The sequence below is a fragment of the Prinia subflava genome, chromosome 9 (genome assembly GCF_021018805.1).
Source record: "Prinia subflava isolate CZ2003 ecotype Zambia chromosome 9, Cam_Psub_1.2, whole genome shotgun sequence".
Classification (NCBI taxonomy): domain Eukaryota; kingdom Metazoa; phylum Chordata; class Aves; order Passeriformes; family Cisticolidae; genus Prinia; species Prinia subflava.
The window spans coordinates 7,917,617-7,945,484 of NC_086255.1; the positions used below are offsets into that span (position 1 = coordinate 7,917,617).

Below are 27,868 nucleotides of genomic sequence, written 5' to 3' on the forward strand. Positions count from 1 at the left end.
TACTTCAACACAAGTATTTACTTCAGTTATAAAAGGAAGAGAGTACTGGGAAGCCCAGTTTGTGCAGTGCAGGAATTGGGTATGGCCTTAACACAGTCCCTGTGCTGGAGCAACTCCTTCACTGCCAAGGGCAGTGCTGATGGTGCCTGTGAGTGGCAGAAGGTGTTCCTGGATGGAGAACTGGAGCACTTGGCACAGCTCTGTCAGTGCCTCTGATCCATTTGCCTTTTGCTGTGCTGGAGGGCTCTGGAGAAGGGCTGCAAGCCCCTCGGACTCCACTGCACGTGGGAACGTGGAGGAAGGGCTGGAGATCTTGGAGAATCACCCCGGACAACTCCTGTGGCAGAAGAGAGGCACAGATGTGGGATGAAGGCTTCCAAGGAATAAGGTCACACTCAGTCCACAACAACCAAACAAGCATTCCCTTAGCCTTAGCTGACAGATGTTAGAGGCCACAGAAGTCAGAATTCCTGGGTTCAGTTAAAAGTCAAAATATTGGGCAAGGGAAAAATCTGCTTAAATTGAGAACTTCAAGTTATGGGCACAGAGCCACCTCTAGGCAGCCAGACTCCCCACCTCCTGGCCATTGCTCCCCTGCTGAAGAGAAGGAAGGCAGTGGGGAGGTTTTACACCATTGAAAGGAATAGTGAGGGGGTCTGCCCCAACAGAAACAGCTCCCTTCCATGAAAAGAGTCAAATCTTTCCACCTGGGGAACTTAGGAAAGATTGCTGCTTCTAGCAGGGCAGAGGAAAAGGGGAACAGAACAGAGTGGAAGATTACCAAAATTATTAGACCTTCTTGGTCCCCCCTCAGAGTCAACTCAGTGAAGGTATAAAAATGCACAGCTTCTTGAGAGAAGCCCTTGCACCCCTCAGCAGCCCAAACCTCTCCACTTCCCATAAGACAGAGACCACATCAGCACCAAGATCTGGCCACCAAAGAGCTGTCCAAGAGTTCCAGCCACTTCTCTGCCTCAGGGGGAGGTGGAGATGTGGGATCAGCTTGCAGGGGCTGCTGATCCTTACTGGTCTCACAGTGGGGTCCTTCCCAGCCGTGGCACTGGCAGCGGTAGCTCCCCGGCCCGAGGATGCACACGCCCTGGTTCATGCAGGGGCTGGGCTTGCACAGGTTCACAGGGGTTCTTGCTTCTGCAACACACACAAGCAGGAGAGCAGGCTCAAGCACACCTGCATTATCCCTAGCTAAGACCCACATCCATCAGGAATACTGCAGAAATTGTCATCAAGGGCTAATGGGACTGGAAAAACAAACACAGAAGAGGTGGCAAGCCACAACCCTGTCTTGACACTTTAACCTAGAGAACAGAATGGCTTTTCTAGGTGTCCTAGTCTGGAGGAGAATATTCCTAGTAAAGCTTAAAAGAGTAACTTAATGTTAGACTGTGTATCACAGAAAAGCAAAACAGCATCCACAGAATTGTGAGCATCCCCAAACTCCCCACATCCAGACACGGGCACCACAGAGCAAGACACAATGCCCTGCTCTAACAAATTCACAATCCCAAATGCCACTGAAGTCCAAACCTCACTTTGCCCCAGAGAGGACAAAAGTTTCCACTAGAAAGGAATAAGGAGAAGCTGCCAGCTGGGAAGCGAGGATGGCATGAATGGAAAACAACACAGGGAAAATTTCTGGGCTTCCTTTCCAGGGGTTTGAGAGAAGCCTGCAAGCACAGCCTAAGTTATTAGCCCTGTTGTTATGAAGTATGTGACAGCTTTCCCAGCCCTCTCAACACAACAGAGCCCAGCTGTCAGCAGGGCTGGCAGTGTTCCACGCTGCCTTGCTGCCAATGCATTGGGTTAAGTAGCAGCATCCCAGAGGAATTTACTTCCAGTCTGCTGGCAACACCACCTCGGTGTTGGTGAGGGTGTGAAATTCCTCTGCTCAACAACTACATGGTGTAGAGCTGCTTGCATTAGTCTTTGCTCCAGGGTAGAAAACTCACAGAGAAAATAGAAAAAGGGGAAGAAGAAAGAATACAAATACTATGCCCTATCTGTCAGGGAGCTTTCTACAGTTTAACAGACATTGTGCTCATTCTCCCTCTGCACATCAACTCTCAACCTACACCTAACACTGGCAAAATTATAACTGGGTTTTTGTTTGGTTTTTTTTTTAATAGTCCTAGACCTGAGACATATCAGTCTTTAGCTGCAGTTGATTTTATGGGGAACCAAGTTGGGTTCAAAAACATCTTTGTCATCATGGGATTTCTGAAATGGGGTCCTGGCTGATAGTGTATTCCCTAGATAGAAATGGACACTTCCACTTTCATTGGGCTGGAAGAGCTATTGGCAATGAAAGCTGGATCTCCTGGACACACCACTCATTTTCCAGGTGCTGCTGTTCCCCAGGGAGCTGTTCCATGGTGCTCTGCTCTACAGGTCATGTGTCCACCTCATCCCTTCAGGGATGCTCCACAACATAAGATTCTTGCACTTTGATGATCCAAATAACTTGTATTTCCATTAATCTGATTCATATATATTTCATGCTTGGGAACTTTTCTCCTAAACTCTGGGTCCTTTTTTTCTGCACTCTTTTCAGATGAGCCTCAGAACTAATACCATATTCCAGGTATACAGAGGCAGGGTCTGTCTCTCAAATACTTTTATAATGAATCATAATTTTTTTAAGTCCTTTCATACACAATGATCCAGTTATTAAGCCTTGGACTTGGGAGTAGAAGACTGAGGGAAGGGCTTATCTTTACATCGCCCTTGGTCCCAGCCTATCGAGTACAAACTGTGATTTACCTGCACATGAAATGAAAGCAGCAATTCAGGCTCAGGAAATGATATGTTATTACCCTGACTCACTGAACCTTGCTGTTTCTTCCCCTCCACCCCTGGCGTTTTAGCTAATTTCAAGGTACAGCACATTGTTTTTGCAATAACACAGCTGAAAGTACCACTGCAACAGAAACACACTGAAAAGCTCTGGGTAGAAACCACCTGCAGAGCCTGCCAGGAGAGCAGCTCCTCACCCCAGAGAGATGAGGCTGTAGCTCTTTCTAAGCCTGAAGGAGACACGGGCGTGTCCAGAGATGAAAAGGACCTCAGTGCTGAAGCTCAAACGTGCTTCTTTTGATCTTATAAACATGTTGAAACGTAACAAAAGCAAACAGGTAGATGTTAAACTTGGGCTATTTTGAATGAGAAAACAAGGCATGGTATTTTAACTAGGAGTACTTTCATCACCACTGTCTGGAAACTCAGGCTGCTGTCCTTTCTGAAAAGCTGATTTCTAGACAATATGCAAGTGTTTTAAACTAAATATTAAAGCCATTTCTCAGCCGAGGACTGTTGCTCATGATTTTGAAGAAACTTCACCACTTTTTTCAACCTCCAAACATGAGTATTTACACAAATATTTGAAAATTCTTCCCTTCCTCTTTGAAGAAGAGGATTTAGTCCTACAAATAAGATTAATCACAATTTGTCTGAAGGCCTAGTTTAACAATCTGAATGCTTCAAAATGGACAGCTTCTGATTTTAAGATTAAATACAGTGCAACACAAAATCTTGAAAGCCTACATGATAATTTCAGCAGTGGGATATTAAGGATGAACAGGAGTGATGAGGTTGCAGACTCACCACTTTACAAACATGTGGTGACAAACCTGAGAACAAGAGAGCAGAGACCTTGCTCAGGGACCAGCACCAAAAAGGGCCCATTAAGCCCCTCACCCAAGCAACACTGAAGGGGTACAGTTACACACAGCAAATTCTACAGATTTAAAGCAATATCAGAAAATGAGCAAGCTTCTTTTTCTTTCAGAAAAAGTAAAACTAGATCTAGCAGGGCTGGAAAGGGCCAGTCAGGCTATGCCCACTCTCACCCACTGGACTGAATCTTAGGAAAGTTGGTTACTGACTCCTCCAGGACTGCTCTGGGCAGCCAGCAGATCTCTGTGTCATAGTTTCCCCATCCATAAAATACAAAAGATAGTATCCAGTTCAGTCAGCAAAACATCCAAAAACCTACAATAGCAGCAGCTGGTGGCACTGACACAGGGAGTGATGACTGGAGGCTCTCCTACCTTCACAGATCCTTTCGATGATAAGGCCTTGATAATACTGCAGGTCCTCATAAGAGGAGATGTGCACCAGGTAGGTGGGAGACCCAGCCACTCTCAGCAGAGTGTCCCTCTCCGTGTCCCCAATGATGACCACGAACACCAAGATGCCATTGTGCCTCAGCTGCTGGGCTGGGGCAGCTGCATCCTGCATGCCAGCCCCGTTGGTGAGCAGCACCAGCACCTTGTTGACACCAGGCCTTGCTCCCTTCTGCACAGTCATGACATCGCTGTAGACGTGCAGCAAGGCACTGCCAGCAGAGGCTGAGTCCCCAAGGAAAGGCGCCTGGTCGATGGCCTGGAGAACAGCAGAGCTGCTTGTGTGGGTGTCCAAGGCAAACACGGTGTGAGCTCTGCTGCCATAGATCACCAGGGCAATCTGGGTGACATCCCGGTTGATGACAAAGTGCAAACAGCTGCTCCTGACAAAGTGCCTCAGATGCAGAAAGTTCTCCAGGCCAACTCCAGAGGAGGCATCCACAGCAAATGCCAAATCAAGAGACTGGGCCTGGCAGCCTGTGGAGAGGAGCACAAACATGGTATCCCTCAGAATACAAATCTACTCCTTTCTGACTGAAAAACAGCAGTGACAGGGAATGGTGGGCAAAATTCAACTCTGCTGATCACCAGTTGTGAAGGATGATCTATGTCTCTTTCACACCCATAGGTAGAGACTCATCACAAAAACCACTCATGGGAGGTTAGTCCCTGGATCTGTGATTGATAAACAAAATCAAGGACATTCGTCCTTCTGTCCTTCCCTTCTCCCTGCTGGAATTCAGGACTCCTCTGCATGGTTTGGCCAACCTGCCCCACAATGCCCATACCACAGTCTTACCTTCAGGACTGCCCACACTGCAGATTTTTCTCTGCAGTTCTGGCATCCTGTTGAACAGGTCCTGAGGGTCCGAGTACGCAATGGTCTGCTGTGGATTTCCAGTCACCATGGTCAGCTCTGCTCTCATGAAGCTGCTGCCTATGCCAATCAAGAGGAGATTTTGGTCCTTCACATACTTAGCGGCTTCTGCCACCGAATCCTGGGACTTGGAGTCAGTGAGCAGGACAACCACACGTGGGAGATCATCCTGCACGTCTGCAAAGACTGGGGTACTCCTAAAACCGTGCTGTGCGATGTACTGCAGGGCTCTGCCTGTCAGGGTTCTTCCTCCACTGAAATTCAAGGCGTCAATGCTCTTCATGAGACTGAACACATCCTTGTGTTGGCCCACTTCAATGGCTATCACGACACTGTCGTCGTACTGGGCCACCCCCACACTCAGGGGCGAGTCCTGGCCTACCATGGCCTGCAGGAATCTCTTGAGGAAGGCCTTGAAGCGCAGGAACCCTTCCAGAGTGACCCCTGCTGAGCTGTCCAGCAGGAAAAGGAGATCCACGCTGCACTCGAGGCTCAGCTTTGCTGCTGGAGAGGGAGAAGGCAATTACAACCCCAGCAGGGGCCTGCTGAAAGCCTTGTGGAAAGGGGACATTGTGTTCAGTAACACAAACATTCTGCCATTCATATCATGAGCTGGAGGACAAAGGAGCCAGGAGCAGGCTTTGTTTTGGTTGGATACCATATAAGCCTTTAGAGACAAGAAGTATCTATTGAAATTCATGAACTTTTGGATGGCAGACTTCAAATCAGAAATTACAACTCCACTCTCTTAGTGCTGTAGGCAAAACACTGTGAATGACACAACCACACACTGGAGAAAGGAGAGAGTCCAAGCACCAGACCCTCATCTATGACACCCTGAGACACTTTGAAGTCAGAACTTGGTTCTGGGGATAGTAAATACAAGGTGTTTTCTAATGATCAGGAAGTTTTGATTTTTTACATTGAAACCCAAACCCAGGAGCTCCTGCTGCAGCCATGTGTGCAGAGAGGGAACCAACAGACACATCCATGTCTCTTGGGGTGACTCTGTTCTCCTGATCCCATGGCATCTGCATTTAGACACAAAGGCAACCATGCCAGAGTGAGACTGTCAATACTGGTGCTCTTCACACCCACACAGCAGGGCCCAGTCACAGGGCCTGTCACAGTTGTGATCATCATCAGAGTAATCTCAGCCTGCCTTCTGGAGAAAAACCCAAAGCCTGTGGCCCTACCCCAGCTGTCCCCAGGGTGGCACAAAGGGCAGCACAAAGGCAGGACTCAGCCCAGAGGGGAGGAGACAGAGCACAGGTTCACACCTACCACAGTGGGCATCTCCTCCGTACCCCAGCAGGCAGAGGCAGTGGTATCTGTCCAGTCCCTCTGGGACACAGGTGCCACCATTCTGGCATGGCTGGGAGTCACACGGGTCTAAACAGGACAGGGAGGAGAAAAACAGGGAGTCAGCAGGGAGCCTGCCCCTCCCCATCCTCTGCCAGCAGGAGCATCATCATTAGTGGAAAAAGGGTCACAGCTCTGCCCTCTTGCCACAGAGTTTGACCTAACACAGGGCCATGTGTACCCTCACCTCCCTGGCAATTTCCATTTGGGACGGCTCTCCAGCGGGCTGTGACAAGAAAGCAAACCAGACTCTGACTTCATTTGATTTGGAACAATGCCAGTGACACCATATTTGTATAAACAGGGAATTGCTAAAGGTCCTGCAGCCCTGACAGACTTTCAGGAGCAATGAAGGAGTCAGGGTCTGTCCTGTTGCTTGGACAGTGTTGTACAGATAAAATAAAGCCGAACTTGCTTTAAATAAACAATATTTAAATATTTAAATAAATATTTTAAATAAATAAATAAATAAACAAATAAATAAATAAACAAATAAAACCTGAACTTGCAAGAAGGACTGAAGGTCTACAACTATTTCAACAGCCATAGACATAGGCTGGTGATCAGCACGTGCCAGGCTCCCTGCTCATGCTGCTTATGGTACCAGGTGTATGACTGGAGGCATCACTGCATGCTCCCCTGGCTGGAGAACAGTGACTCCCTGCAGGCACTGGGAACCAGTGCAAGACTCTGCCCCCAGGACAGGATAAGGGTTCATGGAGCTTCATGGAGCTCACCTGGCTCCTCACGTGGAGGAGAAATTACTGGGAGACATTTTAATCCAAAAGAACTCTAGTCATAGATACCCATGAGAAACAAAAAATGGATTAAATATCTACTGATCACAGTCTCTCACTCAGAACAAATGAGAAGTGAAAGCAAGCCTCTGTCTTTTTGATTTTTAGTTATTACCTTTTCTGCTTCATAAATTAAAGTTTTGGAAAAGCAAAATCCCACCTGAACACACAGTTCGGAAGCATCTGGATGGGTGTTTGATCAAGACTCGCTTCCATCTGAAACGGGAAGAATGAGACCTGTCATGAATTTAAATATTAACAAGGTGCCTTCAAGGTGGACCTTACTGTGTTTTCAATGGAACAAATTTTCCTTTGAAAACACAGGTTTACAAAACAAGTATTTACAAATAATCACAGAATCACTGGGTTGGAAGAAACCTTCAAGATCATAGAGTCGAACCCATGCCCTAACACCTCAACTAAAACATGTAACTGAGTGGCACATCCAGTCTTTTTTCAAACACATCCAGGGATAGTAACTCAGGTTACTACTACTATCCCCAGGTAGACCATTCCAATACTTTATCACCCTTTTAATAAAAAACTCTTTCCTAATATCCAACCTGTCTTTCCCCTGGTGCAGCTTGAGACTGTGTCCTCTAGTTGACCAGTCTAAATGAGATGGCAAAAGGAAAAGCGTGATTTCATCAAACCTGCCCTTCTGTTTTTGAATTCAACTGTAATTTTTACATTTTAAGATTATGGATATATTTTTAAGACTCAAAAAATGATTTTGTTTGCTTGCTTCTCAGCCAATGATCAGAGCAGAAACTCTTCCTAGGACTAGAGACCGTTTGCATCAGTCTTCTGAGGGATCTTCATCTCAGTAAAGAGTCAAGGTCAGATAAAAACCTCATTACTGTATGTGTTATCTCTCAGCCCCACTCATATTTAGAGATGTGGGTGCCCAGCTCACCTGATGAAAGGGCACAGTGAAGCCTGCACTGCATTGGGCTGCTTTGAGCCTTTCCAACACACATAGTTGCCAGCCAGCTCTTTCACAGTCTCCAGGGTCCTGCGTTCACAAGGGTGGGACTCAACTTTGCAGCCTGTAGCAAAGCAAAAGGCAAACTAGCATCAATTGTCTGAAAATACAAAGGCTGTAAGAGCAGACAACCGTTCTCAACTACCTGACAACAGACTGGGCAGAGGTTTCAAGAGCCTCTGTGAGACCCCAGAGGAGAAATTTCCTGTTGAAAAGATCACCAGCCTACCCCACTTTCTGGAGATCTCAATATTCAGCCTCCTTTGTTTTGCTATAAGCCTCACACTGCTGAGGTCATGGTTCAATGAAAGCTTTTCGGCCCTTTGGTGCCTTTATCATTCATGTGTTTGATTTTCTGCTACCTCTGGACCACTCTAGTTCTATCCTTTCCAATTCCTGCAAGCCCCAGGTGCCTCCCCTTAACACACAGCCAAGTCCATTAGAAAATTTAACACAACTGCGTTTATCCCTCTATCCCCTGTCACACGAGCAAAAGCCAATAATCCCATTTTCAGAGGTGAACCAGGATGCAGAAAGATTTAGGATTCTGCAGCTTGAAGGTATTTGGAGAGCACGCCATCCAATTTGGGCACCAGAAGCAGGTTACCTCGAAGTGCAACACCTGCCAATTCCCCTGTTTGCTTCCTGACACTGCCTTATCCTCCTCACTCAGTGCCGTGCCCAAGCTAAAAGCGTGGGCATGGAGATGGGGCCAGCAGGGTCACCTGGAGCAGTGGCAGTGCAGACAGGGTCACCCAGGGTGCTGTACAGGCCGTTGGCAGCATCCTCAGCATCTCCAGCAAAGAGCAGGTGCCGCTCTGGGGGCTCGCTGGCCAGCACGTGCAGCTCCTCCCACCTGCCGAGCAAGGCACTGGTCAGCTGCTCATGGTCCCCCAAAAGAATTAAGAGTCAAAACCAACCCCGTGCAACAAACAGAGTGTTGATGCAAAACCATGACACTCTTCAGTTTTCAAAATCTTGGTGTGTTTAGTCTCAGCCAGCAGCACAGCTCTGCTAAGTGGAAAAGTTTCCTTCATCAACTCTGGTGCTCCTTCTACATCAGCCACCAAGTCAATGTTTCCCCCATGCCTGCACTACCCTGCAAATTCCTTTTGGTCATGGTTTAAGTATGGTATTTCCCAATTTAGTGCTCTCACTGAAACCAGGTTCACACTTGCTCCAGTTCTCACCTCCAGCTGGAAACAAAAAAGGCAAAGATCATGGACTGAGATAAGAACAATTTACTGAGAACAGAAATGAGATGAGAAATCAAGCAGCAACAGCAACAATAAAAATATTAACAATAAAAGATATAAGACAAAGTCAATTTACTTGGAAAGTTCATCTCAATACTGACTGTTTTTTCCACCATACTTTCTCCCCTCCTTGGAAGGAAGGAAGGAAGGAAGGAATGCCCTTCCTCTCTGAAACAAGAGAGTCCCATTCCCCCATCCCTGGCAATGATAAAATGGTATGGATTATCTCCTAGATACACCCACAGCTACACCCCTTCAGGTACAGAAAAAAAAATATCAACCCTCCCCTGGCAAAACCTAGGACATCTTTTCTCTTTCCAAAACTCATATCTCACCTGAGATGACCTCTCACTCACCAGGACTGGCCATTTGGCTAGCTGCTTATCTGCTGCCCACTCTGGAGAGTTTCCTACCTTGGAAACTTGATTCCCACTGCAAAAACGGTGATGTGTCTCTCCTTCACCTGCATTGCAGGCATGGCAGTGCTGCCCTGGGACTTTCCATCTGAAATGATGATCAGGACTTCAGGGACACTTGAGTTTCTGCCACCAGGGAAACCCTTGTGGAGGATGTACTTCAGAGCCTGACCTGTCTCTGTGCTTCCACCTCTAGAAAGCAGGGAGACATAATCAAAAAAGAAGAAATAAAAATTCCTCCCCTGCTACTGAATTTACCATTTGGGTTTCAAATTTTTACCCTCTGGTAATGGGAAAGGTAGCCTACTACTGTGTGTTGCCACACAACATATCCATGGGGATGTCTAATCCTGTAATTTTTCTTATTTTCCTACCCACTGGTCCCATCTATTCACCCTTATGTCCCTTCTCTCCAACTCAGAGGGGTCTCCAAGAGACTTCTAACATGTAGCAGAGTGTTTCTGCAATTGGTGCAGTAACCAGAACTCTTGGATATTTGAATTTTATTTCCATCTTTGACAAATGTCTACAGCTTCTGTTTTTCCATCTGAAAACTGTAATTTTCAGCTGTTGAAGGGGTGCCAAGTGTGGCCCTTTGTGACACGGGGGCTCTGTGTTGGGGCCCTGGGTGATGCGTGCCCAGGGGCCCCTGTGACGTGGCAGAGCCTTGCCCTGCCCTGCCAGGGTATCCAAGGAGCACAGAGCCCTGGGGAGCTCAGTCCTGTGAGGGCTGCCCTCTCAGGGGGAAGCAGCTCCTGGGATTCCTGTGCACCAGAGAACGTCGGACATGGAGGGGGACCAGGTGAACCCCAACTCCCAGCCCCCCTAGCCCCTCACCCTGGCTGGCAGGGACAGGCCAGGCCCTCAGCAGGCAGCGGATGGGGGCACTCAGGGCTGGCTCAGACCTGCCCCTGTGGGGACACTGAGGAGGAGGGGCCTTTGCCCTCATGGACAAAGTCTGGGAATACAACGCAGATCAAGAGCTTTCCCAATGGGGAGGTATTACCAGCCAAGAGCTTTGCCTTTGGGAAGAAGTGACAATCCAAGAGTTTTACCAACGACAAGAAGAGGTGATGATCCAGGAGGTTTCCCTGTGGGGAGTGGTGAGACACCGAGAGCTGCATCAGAGGGAGGTAAGTGTGAGAGTGCAGTGGGGGGATGGCACACAGCAAGAGCTGTACCACTGGGAAGAAAGTGCGACAGTCAAGGAGTCATACCAATCACACAAAGAGGATGAGGCACACCAAGAGCTGTCCCAGTGGGAAGAAGATCTGACACACCAAGAGCTGTCCCAGTGGGAAAGGGAGGCATTCCAGGAACTGTCTCCTTTGGAAGAAAAAGTGAAAGGCCAACTGCACATGTTCCAGCAGGAAGGAGAAAAGAGAGAACCAGAGTTGTCCCAAGTGGACAAGGAGCTATTGGAAGTAAAAGACTACAAGGTCCAGGAGCTGCCCCAATGGAGTGGAAGGAGTGACCAAAAGCTGCCCCAGCGGGAAAGAAGTGTCAGCAGCCAGGGGCTGTCCCACTGTGCAGAAGGTATCAGTCACAAGGACAAATCCTTGCACACTGAGAAGGATGAGGATGCCCAGACTTGTGCCCAAGAGGGGCCTGGCTCCCCAGGCAGTGTGGGCACCAGGGTGGCAGGAGAGGCAGCCCGTGAGCTGCCCAGCACCTCTCCTGCCCTGGGGAGTCCCAAGGAGGGAGAGCTGGCAGCCGCTGCTGCTGCAGAGAGATCTGCCGAGGAGCAGGGGCTCCCCGAGCCTCTGCCTGCTGAGGTGGAAAAGGCACCAGGTCCATCTGCCCTCAGCGAGGAGGTGCCATCGGCAGCCACAGAGAGCCCTGCTCCACGCAGCCCACCAGGCTGCAGCCAGGCTCTGTTGGACTTAGCAGGGCACATCAGCTGTGAGATCGTGTGTGAGGCTGTGCTTGTGATCCAGAGATCTGGCCAGCAGCCAGAGGAACAGGGGGACCTGGAGCAAAGGACAGCTGCTGAACTAGAAGCAGCAGCTGCAGGAGGAAGAAGGGAAGAGAGCCCGATCTCAGTCCTGCACATCCCCTTCTGTCCCCCCAGCCCCTCGTCCAGCCCACTGGGGGCCCAAGTCCCCAGTGAGGAGCAGGAGGAGGCAGAGAAGGGATCAGTCCTGGAAGAGCAAGAGACTGAGGAGGTGGCAGCGGCTGGGGAGTTTGCGCATTCCCAGTGTGAAGATGAGGAACACAAAGAGATGTCCCAGAGAGAAATCAACAAATACCAGGAAGGATCCTATGGGGAAGCCTCAACTGAGAAGGAGCAGTCCCAAGAGGAAGCTGGTAGGCATCAGGAAGGATCCCAAGGGAAAGCCAGCTCTGAGAAGGAGCTGTCCCTAGAAGAAGTTGGCAGGTTCCAGGAAGGATCCCAAGGAGAAGCCTACAGTGAGCAAGAGGCATCCCCAGCAGAAATCAGTAACTACAAGGAAGGGTCTGAAGGCAAAACCAGCGTTGAGCAGGGGCAGTCCATAGAAGAAGTCGGTAGGTTCCATGAAGGATCCCAAGGGGAAGCCAGCATTGAGCAGGAGCTGTCCTTGGAAAAAGCTGGAAGCCACCATGAGCTCTCCAGCTGGGATGAATGCATGCTGGAAGCGCTGTCCCAAGCTGATGTCAGCAGCCACCAAGAAGTTTCGGACTGGGAAGAAGGCCTGGAGCAAGGCCTTTCCAAAGGACAAGTTGGCAGGTCCCACAATCTCTCTGACTGGGAAGAACAAAGCAAGCATGAGCTGCCCCACAGAGATGTCGATAGTTACCAAGGAGAGTCTGATTGGGAAAATGAGAGTGACCAAGACCTTTCTCAGTACATCTGGGAAGAGAATATTACTCCCTCACTCTTGCTGCGGGAGGAGGACGACTGGGACGAAGGCAGTGTCCTTGAGTTCTGTGAAGAAGTTGTGCCTGTCTCTCTTGAGGATTGGGTTGAGTGTGGGGCACCTCAGCCGTGGCCCCGAGGACATGTGGACACTCCATTCCCCAGAGGACAGGCAACTTCTCCCACCTTTGAGGAGCAGGTGACAGTGACAGGGACACAAAGCCCAGAGCCTGCCCCGTGCAGCTTCCCCATCCCCTCAGCTCCTCAGGCCCTCAGCCAGCAGCACGACCCCTGCCAGGAGCGTCCCTCCCTCCTGAGGCAGGAACTGCTGGCACAGCAGAGGCTATCCTGCTGGTCCTGCCTGGCACCACGGCCCCTGTCCCAAGAAGAAATCAACCAATACCAGGAAGAGTCCAAAGGGGAAGCCAGCATTGAGCAGGAGCTGTCCCTAGATGAAGTTGGTAGGTTCCATGAAGGATCCCAAGGGGAAGCCAGTATCGAGCAGGAGCTGTCCTTGACAAAATACAGAAAAAGCCACCATGAGCTCTCCAGCTGGGATGAATGCATGCTGGAAGAGCTGTCCCATGCCGATGTCAGTAGCTACCAAGAAGTTTCGGACTGGGAAGAAGGGACAGAGCAAGGCCTTTCCAAAGGACAAGTTGGCAGCTCCCACAGTCTCTCTGACTGGGAAGAACAAGGAAAGCATGAGCTGCCTCACAGAGATGTTGATAGTTACCAAGAAGAGTCTGATTGGGAAAATGAGAGTGACCAAGAACTTGCTCAGCATGGTGGGGAACACAGCATAACTGCCTCACTCTTGCTGATGGAGGAGGACGACTGGAACAAAGGCAGTGTCCTTGAGTTCTGTGAAGAAGTTGTGCCTGTCCCTCATGAGGATTGGGTTGAGTGTGGGGCACCTGAGCCATTGCCCCGAGGGTCACTCTGTGCCTCGCCTCGGCATGTGGACACCCCATTCCCCAGAGGACACGCAGCTTCTCCCTCCTTTGAGAAGCAGGTGACAGTGGCAGGGACACAGAGCCTGGAGCCTGCCCCGTGCAGCTTCCCCATCCCCTCAGCTCCCCAGGCAGGAGCCCAGGCCCTCAGCCAGCAGCATGACCCCTGCCAGGAGCGTCCCTCCCTCCTGCGGCGGGCGCTGCGGGCTCTGCAGAGGCTGCTCTGCTGGCCCTGCCTGGCACCACAGCCCGAGGATTAGTTCCTGCTGCCAGCACCAGCCCAGGCCCTGCAGATGGTGGCTGCCACATAGCCTGCCCCAGGTCTGGGGCAGCCACACAGGATGCCTTTGCCTGGACATGGCCCTGAAGCCCAAGCCATTCCCAGCTGCTGTGGAGCAGCCTAACCTGGTCCCCCAAAAGCAAATATTACCCATGTGGCTAGCCCCAAATCTGCACCCGTGGGGGACACTTGGTGCCAGGTGACTCAGTGGTGAAGGCCAGAGACTCATCAGGGTGGGAAGAGACCTTGAAAGTCATCAAGTACTTAGCATCACCCTGGCACCACCTTCATCACCTCAAAACCTTGTTCCCTGGTGCCACATCCAGCCAGCGCTTGAATACTTCCAAAGATAGAGACTCCACCACCTCCCTAAGGAACTTCTTGCAATGCCTGACCACTCTGTCAGGGAAAAACTGTTTCAAGTATTTCATCAGAACCTCCTCTGGCTGGATCCAAGGACATTTCCTCTCATCCTGAAAGGATTACATGCTGATCCTTTGGGATTTTATCTATGAGGAACGGGCACAGACAGGAGGTGTTACTCTCAGGACTCCACTACACACTGCATGACTTTGCCAAACACAATTTGTCCAAAGCAGTGGGAAGCTGGGTTTTAGAAACAGTAGCAGTAGTAAAACCAACCAACCAACCAACCAACCAACAAGCTAACACAAAAAACAACAACAACAAAAAAAACACAAAGAGAAAAATAATAGGATAGGACTAATACGAAGAAGATTAAGAAGATAAAGAAATAGTAGAAGTAAATAAGAAAAGAATTAAGCATAAGAATAAGAACAAGAAAAAAAGAGTAAGAATAAAAATAAGAATGAGAATAAGAACAAGAAAAAAAGAATAAGAACAAGAATAGGTACAATAAAAAGATTGAGAATAAGAAAAAGGGAATAAGAATGAGAAAAATAATACAAATGGGAAAAGGAATAAGAATGAGAAAAAGAAAAAAAAGAGTAAGAATGAGAATAGTAAAAGGAATAAGAGAATAAGAAAAGGAGTAGGAAACGGAGTAGGAAACGGAGTAGGAAACGGAGTAAGGACAAGAATAAGTTGATGAAGAAGAAAACGTAGAAGTGAAGAAGAAGGAGGAGGAGGAGAAGGAGGAGATGATAAAGATGACGACGACGAAAACGACAACAAAGAAGAAGATGACAATGAAGAAGAAAAAGAAGATGATGAAGATGAAGAAGGATGAGAAGGAGAAGGAGGAGGAGACAACGAAGATGATGACAATGAAGAGAACGAAGAAGACAACAATGAAGAAGAAGATGAAGACAAAGAAGAAGACAATGAAGGTGACGAAAAAGAAGATGACAAAGAAGGAGGAGGAGAAGAATAGGGATAATAATAAGATGATGAAGATGAAATAGTAGTAGTAGCAAATTATTTTTATTATTATAACAGTAATATCAAGTTTAAATACACATCCACACGTCCTCTAGCATCACAGAATGGTTTAATTTGGGAAGGACCTCAAAGATCATCTAGTTCCAACAGATTCTCTACTGCTCTCTTTCTCTCTATGAGACCTCTTTCCTATTCCTAGCTCTCTCCTTCCTTTCATTTCTTGTAAATAAAATCCATGTTAAATAAAATCTGTATGTTGTCCTCATATGGTCTCACTCTTGCCTTTATTCAGGCAGAGGCATCTCTCCCTAAAACACATTCTCTGCCCAGCCTGTCTTCAAAGCAGAGGTTCTCCAGCCCTCTGAGGATCTCAGCTGCTCTCCTCTGAACTCATTCTAACAGGCCCACATCCTTCTCATGCTGGGGCCCCCAGACACAGATGCAGTGCTCCAGGTGGGGTCTCAAACAAAGGACTGAGAGCCACTATCACCTGCCTTGACCTGCTGCTCCTCCCTCCTTTCCACGCAGCCCAGCCCACGGGTGGCTTTCTGGACTGGCAGCACAGACTGCCAGCTCATGCTGAGCTTCTCCTCAGCCCCTGCCCGGCCCAGTTTCTCCCCACACGTGCCAAACATGCCACAGACCTGGTGATAATACAGCCACTTGAGCAGAGTGAACACTTCCAGCTGTCTTCTAATTTGTCCCAGGAGCTGTGTTATAAATTATTTCCTGTAATTGCCCTTTAGGACTGCTTTTATTGCTGTCCAGAGCAATCCAGGGGAACCAAAACACAAGTGTCACTCCTTCCTTGGGGGATTCACAGTCTTTGTCTGTATTGTCACAAACACACCTCATTTGCTTTCTGATCACCTATCCTTTGCCTTAGCACCTGATTCCTGATTTGTTTGTTCTAGAAAAGCATTTTGTCATGCCCAAGTGTGGAATCCTCCCGTTTCTAAGAGGCTGAAATCTGATCTTACTCTCCTTGTGTTAATCCCTCCTTTGACCCAAACCCTAAAACTCTGCCCCTATAAAACCCCACGACTCGGCCCCTGTCTCTCTCTCAGTCTTCTTCTTTGCCTTATTCTCCCTCCCTGGTCCTGAGGGAATTAAAATGGCTCCTCAAGCTTAACATACAGAGGCCTGTCTTGTCTGTTTCCCTGCTCGCCCCTGGACACAATGATCACTGTTGACACATGATACAACACCCAAGTTCACCATTTTTCCATCTCCCCTCTGGTTTTCACAGAAACTTTTTTCACTCTGTACTTGCCAGGCCTCTTTGCTTTGAACTTCTTCCTCCTCTGGACTCCATCATTTCCAAGCATACTCAGTGACCATGTGTTCACAGCAAGTCCAGATTTGCTTTTTTCTTACCAGATGTCTGTGAGATGTTTCAGTGAAAAGTGCTTTGGACAAGGAAAAATACACTGTACATAGTCAGTGTGGTGACTAAATCTTGATGAACCCAGTACACTGTGCCCGTCTGAGCCCTGAGGATTGGAAAAAGTTAATAAAGAGCTCATTAAATTCAATTGCTTATTAATTTGCATTTGGAGCTTCACTGGGTTTTGGCACAGTGAAAGTGTGTTTGAGGCATTACTTCAATAAAGATTTTCTGAAGTACTAAAGGATCTGGACTTTACCTGATGTCTTTCTTCAGGGACAGCACTAAGAAGGTTTCTCTCCTGGAACCAGCTGCTGACTCATATGAAAGAAACTCATATGAAATTTAGCTTGAGATTACCACAGAGCGTGGCTGGAACTGGCCAGTGAGTTCCAAAGCTATTTGGACAGTATTCACAGAGAGAGACTGGCAGTCTCCAAATAAATCACAAAAGCTTCACTTTAGTCTTGTTCTGCCTCCTTCCAAGTGCTGTCAGCTCCAGGCTGAAGTCAGGAAATGCCTCACTGGCCAAAGGTTCATCAGAAGCACATCAAGGAACCTCTCAACCAGGATGCCAAACACCCTTTTTTTTTCAGAAGCCAACTGGAATCCATCCATAACTATTTTATCAACTTCAAAATGTCATTTAAACTAGATGAAATAGCCAGGCAAGAAGTCATTATTTCTGTTTGATCTGTCAGCATCCCTCTGTTGTCATCAAGGAAATGCAGTGCCAGACAGCAAAAGCTGCATCATTTTCTCTGCTCTCACAGACTTTCAACAACAACCAGAGAGGGGGAATGTATCTTGTTCTCTGTAAGCTTTTCGTGTAAGAGTACACAAGAGGTTTTCTTGATTTGTTAAACTCATCAAAAGAAATACAACAAAATCCAGCCAACTGGATTGAAAAACTTGCTTGAAAAATGCAAAACTGATCACATTTGCTTGCAATATGTACAACATCCTGAGAGCAGCAGATATCCATGGGAAATGTTGATCTAACCCTTAGCCCTCATGCAGATCAGCTAAAAGAGTGGACATTCACAGACCTTACCAATAACTCATCTATCACCAAAACAAGTGTTATTTTGAGGTGATTGTAGTAGATGCAAATGTATTTCTCCGAGGTGGAAAGTTTGGATTTGAGAGGGTCCAAGGACAGCTCTTCTTTGGACTTCTGGCTCCATTTCCTGGGGTCATGGGAAGACATCCAAGTCTTAACACTCAGGAGGAAAAAAGGTTTCCATCTGAAAACCTGATCCCCTTGAACTCAGCAAGCACACATAGATATTTACAGACCAGCATTTTGTCATGAACTCACAGGACAAAGGAAATTGTAACCACCAAAAAATGAAGCAGCACACTGTGCTGCCCTAGCACGGCCATGAGGGAACAACATGCTTGCTTTTCCATGGAGGATGTAACCCACTGCCTGGCTCAAATAGACAGAAAGACCTGGAAAACTCTATTTACCATGTTATAACAGGACACTGAAAACTTTGTCCCCTGTCAGCTTTCACTAAGACAGACCAGGTTTCACACTTTTAGTGGATTGTGCATCATGGGCCACAGTGTTCATTCACCTCCCTCTCTGGAGACATCACACCGTTGTAAGCACAGCAGAAGCAGAGATTTTTAAACCTCAAGAACCCTCTCAATCTAGAGATTATTCATAGCCCAGAAAAAGAAAAGAGCTGTAAAATGAGCTGACCTGAACACAGTCCTCTTGATTCTGTCTTTCACTTCTTGTTTGGTTAGATAAGAATCCAGTGAGAATTCAAGGTGGGGAGTTGAGCTAAACTGTATCATTCCCACACGGACCTAAAAGAAAAGGTTAGGAAAGGTTAGAAAAGGTGTCTGTGCAAGGTTTACTCTTTTCATCGATTTACAAACTTGAGAAGACTAAATTGCATAGAGGCAAAATGTGTTTTTGCTGTTGAGCCACAGGCACTCTAAACAAACTTAAAAATAGAGCAGAAACTCCAGTATTATCTCTACAGACTATAAACAAGACAAAAAAAGCTTATCTAGAAACAATGGGAGGCTCTGCTGCAGTTAGAGGCAGCTCAGGGCCTCTATTTATCCCCTCAGAGCAGTTTGCAGCCTCGGGGGCAGTAAGTTTATAAATAACACCCTCTACACCAACACATTAATACACTGTGCAGGCAATCTTTCCCTCACTGAGAGCAGCTCCCGCTGGCACTGAGCACAGCAGGCAACATAAACCAATACTTTTTCTAATAGTTCCTCTAAAACCATTTTCTCTAGTTGAAAACACAAATAGTCGACTAAGTGGTCTGTACTGGGCAATACAGACCACTTAGTCTATCTGAAATACTTCACTGAGGTCTTACAAGAAGTATTATGGAAGGTGATAATTTCAAAGGTGAAAAGACAACTAATTTTCAGTCCAGTCTATGTGAGGATTAAGACTAGCTGAAAGATGGTATTCAAAAATGAAACAAAACACACCACCAAATCTGCAAATATTAAATATTTGCTGACACAACCCTCCCAAAGACCTGACATTTATTTGGAAAGGCTTTGGCATGGAATCAAGTCCAGCAATGGTCCCAGCCTGCCCCAAGGCCCTCAGCTGAGGCAGTGTTGTGGGACTGATGCACACCTGGAACTGCAGCCAGTCTGGCTTGAAATCCCCTCAGAAGAGCCCCAGGATTCAGGCCCAGAGGTGCCTCAAGACTGACTCCAGGTCTTGGGAGCAAGACCTGAGACTACAGCAGCACAGCACCCATCTCCTTCTGGAGGAAGCAGAGCAAGCAGACTATGTCATTTACATCCATACAGAAAGGTGGTTAACTTCCCAGAGATTAATTCTGCAGCTTTCCAAGGAAAAGCAAGAGAAAGATCCAACTAATCTATGAGCTTCCAAACCAAAATAAAATCAGTAAAAAACCCCCAAATCATAATCTTTAACCTGAAGGATTATGTCTTTTCTCAAGTTCAAAAGGAGCTGCTTAAAATCTGAAGAATCAAGAAGCATCCTCCAATCCCACTGCTCCACAAAGTGCATCTTTCTGAATACTCTGCCCCCATGGCACCTGGTAGTTTGAATTTTGCAGTTTCACTCAGCACATTACCACTGGCCTTTAGACACACTGCCAAGCTGTTTGAAAATTAGAGGAGATATTCCTGACACTCACCCTGTCTGGATGGATGTCCAAGGCATCACAGAGCTTGCCTGCAAAGTGCTTGGACCTTTCAAAGCCTCCTTTGCCAATGCTGTAGGAGCCATCCAGGAGGAAAAGGACATCTAATGAGGCAGAGCACTGCATCACTAGGAGAAAATATATATACACTGTGAAACTGTGCTTTGTTAGCCCCACTCTCTGGAAGCAGGCAGCCAAGAACTGAAAATCCAGATAAATTGCAGAGGATGCACTGGGGCAGGCCAGTGTTCACAGCCCAAAGCCCACAGGCACCCCTGCTCTGGCCTGCAGCAGCTGCAGCTCAGCTCTCAGTCTGCCAGACTCACCTCGGACTCAGAGCCCCAGCCTGGTGTCAGTGCCAGCACAGAACAGTCAATGCAGTGGAGCATCACCAAACACAGGCAGAGATGCTCAGAGAGGACACAGAGGGAGGGGGGCAGCAGGGAAAGGGGGCCCTGCCCAGTGGGACCTGCAGGATCCCCCAGCCCAAGGCACACACGTAAATCCAGGAGGCATTTGCAAAGTCTACCAAGTCCCACAGAGCCCAGTGTGTTTCATCTGCAGCACATTTTCAAAACGGGCTTTTATTTTCCTAAACACAAATTTGCTGAACAGCTCCCAGACGCTGACAGAAACACTTTTCATGAAAATCTGCCTTTATCTCCTCTTCAGAGATGTCTTTGTACCACCCCTGCCTGCATAAAGATGGCTGCTCCCAAGTACGAGTTTCTGAGATGTTTTTGCTGCTGTGGAAACCCACAATTCCACTGACATTAATAAATAAATGGCAGATTGCAGAATATGAAGAGTCATTTTCAAAGATTTAAATGGAAATTTTAAAGTCACCTCTGCAGCATTTGCCAGAATGACCTTCAAGGGAAAAAGAATCCAGAAGTTCAATAGAGATCAAGCACACCGACCCCCTTAAGAGCAGTTTTGGCCAGTGATGTTACTCTACCCCCATTATCATAATCTTTTTATTATCCCCACTTTTTCCAAATCATTCCTGCTAGCCAACACCTGAATTTATAATTAGGGCTTTCTAGTACCAGATTACAGGGATTGAAAGCTGTGAGGCATTCCCTTCTGGGTCACTGTTCTCCCAGTGGGGCACTTAGCCTTGCCCTGGGGCGCTGTGTTGAGGACAAGCTGCAGCACAGCCTCCCTGCCAGCACTGCCCTGGCTTGTCAGCCTTGTCCTCGGAGCTGGGCTCAGCCTGGAGCTGCAACAGGGCTGTTATCTCTGCCTAAGCAAGCACAGAGAAAACTGCAGAGCCCCCAGACTGGGCTCAGCATGGGCAAACACCCCTCAGGTGTGTCTGCAGCTGAGGGGTGCCATGCAGCTCCTCTGCAGGGACTCCAAGCAGGATGTCTGTGGCCCACCAAGGGACTCTTGGGGACGTGCAGCAGGGACAAGCACCCAGACACCATCCTCGGGATGGAAAGTCTGAGCTGGACACGTGGTGCTACAGGATAGAACTAGAGGGCATGCCTGGCATTGGAATAAATGCAATCTATCCCTTGACAGACAGTCAAAAATATGGCCATCAGGAGAGAATTCACAACCCAGATCAGCAGTAACTGATTGCAAGTCCAACAAGGGAGCTGCAGGTGAGCCCATCTCCCCTGCTGCCAGCAACCTGACCGTGCTGGCTCTACAGCCTGAAAAAACACCCACGTGGGAGGTCTGATTAAGGCTGTAATTAAACACAGCTCTTTAAACCAGGATTGCTTGGAGCAGGCTCTGAAGGAACTGACAGAAACACCATCCAGTTGGCAAATAGCCAATCTCAGAAAAACAGAGTAGATCATGTCCCAGGAGAGCTGACACCAACGAGGAAGGAAGCCAGGCTAGGGTAGAGGCAGCCACAGTTCTGTGACTGCCAGAGCATTGCTGGGGACTTTATAAACTGAAGAAGGGCTAATAAATGTAAATAACTACAGGAACACAAAACTTAAAAAACTCCAAAACAAACCACACCAAAACAACCAAAGACAGTGTGAATTCAGAAGCAGAAAAGACTTGCTTTATAAAATAAACTTACACTGGCCAGCAGCTGAGATCTTGCCAATCATCTCCTGGCCAACGTGGATTTGTTGCATACCTAACACCAGCAAAGCTGTGGGTTCAAACAGGTAATCATCCATGAACAAGACATACAGGATTTAACCTACAACTGCAAAAATGCTGGTTTGCTGTATAGGTTTCACAGTTGCAAAAAATAATTTGGTGATGCAGCAGTGTATCTATGTCAGGAAATTCCTTCTAGCAGGGACACAGAGATCATGAAAAATGACATGACTCCAGCACACAGGACACTGTCTCTGCTCATTGCATGCAGGGACACAGTGCAGGAATGAGAGCTAAGCCAGTCTTAGGCTTCTGAGATTACAGCCATGAACACTGGATAGATTTATGTACTTTTAATATCATAACATCAGCTTTTCCCACATCAGCTAGACGCTTTACATACAGATCAGTCACATGTTCAAATTCTCAGAAAAGCTGTTTCTCCACCTATTATTTTTTCCCCTTTTGTGTGAAACTGTGTTTCAGAAGTTTATCCCTAAACCTGCTGGAGAGGCACTGGCTTGGCTCTCATTCCTGGGAGTGAGGAACTCCAGCTGGAGATAGGGAAGCACCGGAGACAAAAACCACAGATGAAAAATGGCAGCTTGAAACATACCTTGGGAAAGCAGGAAAATGCAGATGGACTCAAATGACAAGAGGTTCATGGTGACAAATCTGGAAGGAAAAAAGAAAAACAACAAAAAGAAACAAAAGAGGAGAGGAATAGAAATCCAACTCCTAACGCCACTTTCTTTACCTGCAGCTGATCATTTTCTTCCCAGGTGTCTTGAGTAATGAGTTCATTTTGTCTGAGGGGCAGAAGTAACTCCTGCCCTGGAGAGAAGGGTGGGGAACAGATAGAGAAAAACCGTGAAAATGAGGGAATGATAGAAAAGGAAATCTCTCAGCATACTCCTCTCCTTTCCCATCACATCCGGAGATAGCAGCCCTGGTGGGGAGGGAGGGACAGCCAGAGCTGCTTCCCCTCCTCTCCATCACGGGTCTCCAACAACACTCTACCCCAGGCTCTTTCATGCTCTATGTTTTACAAGAATTGGCTTTCTGGGGAGATGTTTTTATACATAACTGTCCAGCAAACTCAATTTTCTGCTCATTTTTCCTTTGAAATCAGTGAGGCTGACATCACATCATAGGTAGATTTCACTGACACTTTCAAGCGTGCCCAGATTTAGACCAAATGTATCTGTTAGAGCTCTTGGCTTTCTATTTCAAACATGTATATTTATTTTTTTCTCCAGATTAAAAGCACTCACTAGACCAGATTCCTGATGAGTCTCTACCCCTGTCATTGCAAAAGCAGATTTTCTTCACGTAGTTAAAGACAAGTAAGTGTATTTCTTGATATCCAACTCTATTCATTGTTTTTCCAGAAAAGAGGAGGAGGATTTTTCTCAGGAAAGACTTGTCTATGCAACAAATGATATACCCCTCACATCAGACAAGGCAAAATGCCTAAAGCAAGCTGTGCTCAGTTACCTGCATGGTAAATCATGGGTACAAAATGAAGAAGGGATTAAGAAATCCCCTCTGGGATCACCCCATGAGGGATTACAGACACAATGACACTGTCTTGCAGTGCCAGGTGCATTAAGCATCACACCCCCTCCAGACTGCCCCCACCAAATGAACAGACCCCAGGCGTGGCTCAGTAAAGGGACATAACACAAAACATGACTTCATTTGGGAAGCCCCAGTGTGTGTCCCTCAGGAGCTTCAAGCCCTGCAAATGCCACAGAGGAAAGGTCATTGTTGTGCCATGCCTCAAGGACACTCTTCCTAGCAGCTATTTCCAGAGTGCACATCACCCACAGCTGGGCAGGCCTCTGCTCGCAGTCAGACGTGACAGGTGCTGAGGGATTTCACCTTGTTTTCATACAAAACATCAACAGGTCAAGAGGTTTCTACAACTTGCTTTTATCTTGTGTTTAAATCAACTAATCTGCAGGATGAATTCTTTGTCTTTTAGCCCAGCCAGACTCTCAGCAATAGGAATTGAAAGCTTCATCATCACCTGCTGCTCATCAGCATTAGCCCAGGATTAGCAGCAGCAACCTTAGCAGCTTTGCTGGGGGGTAGGGTGGTGAGTGAAGGATATTTTCATTTTGTCTTCTCAGCCATTAAGATAGGGAATTTTAATTATGTCTATCTCAACAATGAGTCAAAAATATGTTTTTTAAACCACACTAAGTCAAAACTCCTATTTTTGTACCCAGATTCTCACTTGGACACATGACTGTGATGGCAACTTAAAGTAAGAGTTGTAACTATGTGTACTGTGTTTGGAGGAGTGAGAGATGGGAGAGAGAGGCAAAGGGGGAAAAGCTCGTCTTGCCAAGTACCTTCCCTACATGTCTTTCAACATTGCAAAATATCACTCATTTTAATAGGAGAGAAAGCAGGAAAGATTACACTGCATATTTGTTAAAACATATCCTTAACAAGCCAAGCAACCTCCTGTCACTGCTGAGGAATGGCCCCAGCTTGCTGAGGGGAGCTCACTGCTACGTGCCCCTTTGATGTTGAGATGTAGGGAGGGAAAGAGGAGACCAATCCTCCTGTCTCCTTTTTCAGTCTCTCTCAGCTTGTTTCCCATAAGTAAATTTTACTTTTTCCTTCTTGCCAAGGTTTGGAGGCAGTGGGCAACTCCTGTTAGGAGCCCCACGCATCCCCTCTGCCCAGCCACAGGCATTGCTTGGGGGCAACTCACAGAGGGATCTGAAACTGGAGGGGAGAGAAGGAAGACAGCACGGAAATGTTTAACTTCTCCTTAAGACAAACATCACAAATTTCAGTCTAAAAGTTTTGACAATGTTTTTGTCCAAGGGATAAACAGGATTAAACGTCCAGAAGATGCTGTGCAAAACTGGTTTGTTTATTCTCCCCCACACAGTTCTGCAGTGAGGGAGTTTTGGGAGGCTCTTTTCCCCCGTGCAATAAAGGCTTCTGTACATAAAGAGACCTTGATCTTGCAGCACTGCTCACATGGGGTAATGTCAAAATCAACATGCTGCAGATCAGATCCAGTAGGACCTGTGATTTACAGAATAAAAGACACTTTTCTGACCTGAGAGTTTTTGCTACACTTACAGTGTAGTTTGTTCTGACAGAAGTTCTTATGCTACTGACTTTGCCTGTGGCTAGAGCAGCAGGAGTGTCTCCGTGAATGTGTCACTTTTTAAATCTTTGGCCACATAGAAAGCCACCCAATGGAGCCAGAGCCTGCCTCAGCATCACAAGCACTGGATGCTTGCTGCTGTGGGCAGCCAGTGTGGATGCTGGGGAGAAAAGTTTTATGAAATAGCTGAGAAAAGGGGAACAGGGATCTGCAGGAATTTGGTGTCTTAGGATAAACAATAGCATAAGAAAATAAACAAGCAAACAATATAATTGTATTGAGGTTCTAAAAGCATACATGAACTCTGTCACACAGCCTGCTGAGAACTCATTCAAGGCTATGGGTTCTGGAGCAATTACTGCAATTGGTTTTGTCACCCCTCACCTGAGCTGTGCAAATCTGGGCAGGGAATCTCCAGCTGGGTGTCTGGCCTGACCTGCTCTGCTTTGAACGAGCCACAAACATCCACACCTGAGGTGGATCTACCTACGGCAGGGACAGGTGTGAATGGTTCCCAAAGAACGGAGTGGGAGAGCAGTCAGCTTCAGTGATTCCCTACAGCACAGGCTGAAGGATGAGAGGAAAAATCCCTTTTTAACGTCTCTGGCATTCAATGTAGCTCTCACAATATGATACGTGCTGAGATCTCCTCATACCTACCCCCTATTACAAAACTAACCCCAGTGCTCACCTTATCTTCCTGCTGCATCTCTGTGAGCCCCAAAGGAGAAGCCACAGCCTGGGAATCCTCTCCATGGTGTCACTCCAACAAACAGGTACAAGCTGTTACCTGCATGCATTTTCAGGACAGTGGTCTGTGCACCCTTCCTGAAGGAGACTTCATAAAGGCCCTACTTTGGAAAGCAGGGATCTTCCCCAGTAGGTGGGGAGAAAGTTGTTTTGGGATGTTTTTTTAAGAGCTGTTATAGGGTCAAGAGAGATCTACTTTCAAAGCCATTCCACCTACTTATTCCTCTTAGAATCTTCCTGGAAGACCCAGACAACTTTAAGAGCACACACTGAAGATGACATGGTTCACAGCCCAACACATGGAAGATGAGAAGTGGGTCAGAACACACACTGCCTGTCCAGTGCAGCCCTTGCTGAATAAAGTGGGAAAATCTGATTGTGTGGGCAATTTATCTCACAGTGATGCCTCATCTTTAACATGCAAAATAAACAAAAATGCTACTCCCCTTTCTTTCATGAAGTATCTGGACACATTACAAGTATAATCCCAGGCCTTTCAGTTCTTCCTTGATTATCAAGTCTTGATCAAGTTGTTATTCTGTCTTTTGCACAAAGATTTCTATTACAGACATGAGACACAACCTGTTGGAAAGCCTGCCCTAGCAGGCTCAGCACTTTCCCCTGGCCGCACCCGAAAAGTGCTAGAAACAAAGTAATTATAGCACTGGAGCACGGGCTGAGTCTGCTTTCCTGGGGTGTATTTTTATTATTGTTATTTATTTATTTATTTTTATTTTTAATTTTAATTTTACTAACGCAGCTCGGCACTATTTATTTATTGAAGTGAAGAGATTCACGCCGTGTTCCGGCCAAGCTGCGGCAATCCCCGCACTCATCTCAGGATTCCCTGCGGGGAGACCAGAGGCACAGCGGGGCTCCTCCGGACCCGCTCCAGCCTTTGGGTGCCCCCTGCCCCCTCCTCCCTGTCTCGGGATGCACAGGGGCTCCGAGCCGGCTGCCGCATCCCCGGCGGGACCGTCCGCCCCTCGGGGAACCAGCCCCAGCCTCCCCGGGCAGGCTCTGCCGGGCTCCGTCCCCGCCCCGGGAAGGCTCTGCCGGGCTCCGTCCCCGCCCCGGGAAGGCTCTGCCGGGCTCCGTCCCCGCCTCGGGAAGGCTCTGCCGGGCTCCGTCCCCTCCCCGGGAAGGCTCTGCCGGGCTCCGTCCCCGCCTCGGGAAGGCTCTGCCGGGCTCCGTCCCCGCCCCGGGAAGGCTCTGCCGGGCTCCGTCCCCTCCCCGGGCTGTTCCCCGCCGGGCTGGGGAGGCAGCAGCCGGAGGAGCCGGGCGGGGGCTGCCCTCGAAGCTCGCTGCACACCCGGCTCTTCTGAGCCAGCGAACTCCAAGCACCTCTGAGCCCCTACGCTCGCAGCCGGAGGTTTAAGATGTTCTCAACTAAAAAGGGTGCGAAAAAAGCTCTCCGAGCCTCACTTTACCTTTTCTCGGCGGGCTCTGCGCGGTGCACCTGCGGGGGTTACGAGCAGCCTTCTCCCCGCTCGGATTTACACCGTGTTCGGCTGGGACAGCCTCCCCTGCACACCCACTGCAGCCTGAACCTGAAACTACCAACCGCGGGCTGGGGAAACAACCCCGGGAACACCCACACGGCCGCAGGCTACACTGAGGAGGAACATTGGTGTATCCACTCCTCCAAGACTCCGTACAGCCAAAAATGCCAGCAGCCTGGAGCACAGCCAGCACGCCTGGCAGCAGCACCGGGCAGCAGAGCCTCACGCTCACTGCCTCACAGCAGCCCCGAAACAGCTTCATACAGGATTCAGGGCTTTTTTACAATGCTTCTTCCTAATGCTTGTTTTTCCACAGAAAACTATTCTTGACCTGTGAGTAGACGTATCATATTCACACCGACTACACGTGGAGGAATGATTGATGGAAGGGGCCTGTTTTAAAAATTGTATTTGGTTGTTATGCTATATTATTATTATTATTATTATTATTATTATTATTATTATTATTCTGTGCCAGTACTAGTAGGTACAGAGAACTGAGCTCTTTTAGTCACAGAAGAGCTTGCACACGTCTTCCCACACAAAACCTGAACACAGATCAATAATTTCTGAATTGTACAGGCAAAACACAC

At 47.8% G+C, this 27,868-nt stretch overlaps 1 protein-coding gene across 8 annotated transcripts; it reads right to left on the reverse strand.

Moving 5' to 3' along the window:
* VWA2 (von Willebrand factor A domain containing 2) lies at nucleotides 1-27,492 on the reverse strand. 8 transcript variants are annotated; one of them, XM_063405256.1, is made up of 16 exons: nucleotides 27,204-27,492; nucleotides 25,715-25,813; nucleotides 22,645-22,721; nucleotides 22,504-22,562; nucleotides 21,862-21,936; nucleotides 19,812-19,945; nucleotides 18,362-18,471; nucleotides 9,830-10,024; nucleotides 8,886-9,016; nucleotides 8,092-8,224; nucleotides 7,336-7,391; nucleotides 6,301-6,408; nucleotides 4,939-5,517; nucleotides 4,065-4,616; nucleotides 1,027-1,149; nucleotides 1-337 (listed from the first exon to the last, which is right to left on the reverse strand). In XM_063405256.1, exons 2-16 carry the CDS (start codon nucleotides 25,730-25,732, stop codon nucleotides 204-206), a joined length of 2,484 nt encoding a protein of 827 aa, XP_063261326.1. In that variant the 5' UTR covers nucleotides 25,733-25,813; nucleotides 27,204-27,492; the 3' UTR covers nucleotides 1-203. The 8 variants fall into 8 exon arrangements, with proteins under 8 accessions (XP_063261326.1, XP_063261325.1, XP_063261330.1 ...); XM_063405255.1 differs by having other exon boundaries at nucleotides 4,939-5,520; nucleotides 27,204-27,491; XM_063405260.1 differs by lacking the exon at nucleotides 21,862-21,936 and having other exon boundaries at nucleotides 4,939-5,520.
* Nucleotides 27,493-27,868: the final 376 nt, after the last annotated feature.

Bases quoted from the DNA above. Each gene is read 5' to 3' on its own strand.
- VWA2 (XM_063405255.1), bottom strand. The intron at 8,225-8,885 runs GTGACCCTGCTG...GCTTTGCTACAG, and splicing joins CTGCACTGCCACTGCTCCAG to GCTGCAAAGTTGAGTCCCAC. The intron at 6,409-7,335 runs GTGGGATTTTGC...TGTCCTGTTTAG, and splicing joins CTTCCGAACTGTGTGTTCAG to ACCCGTGTGACTCCCAGCCA.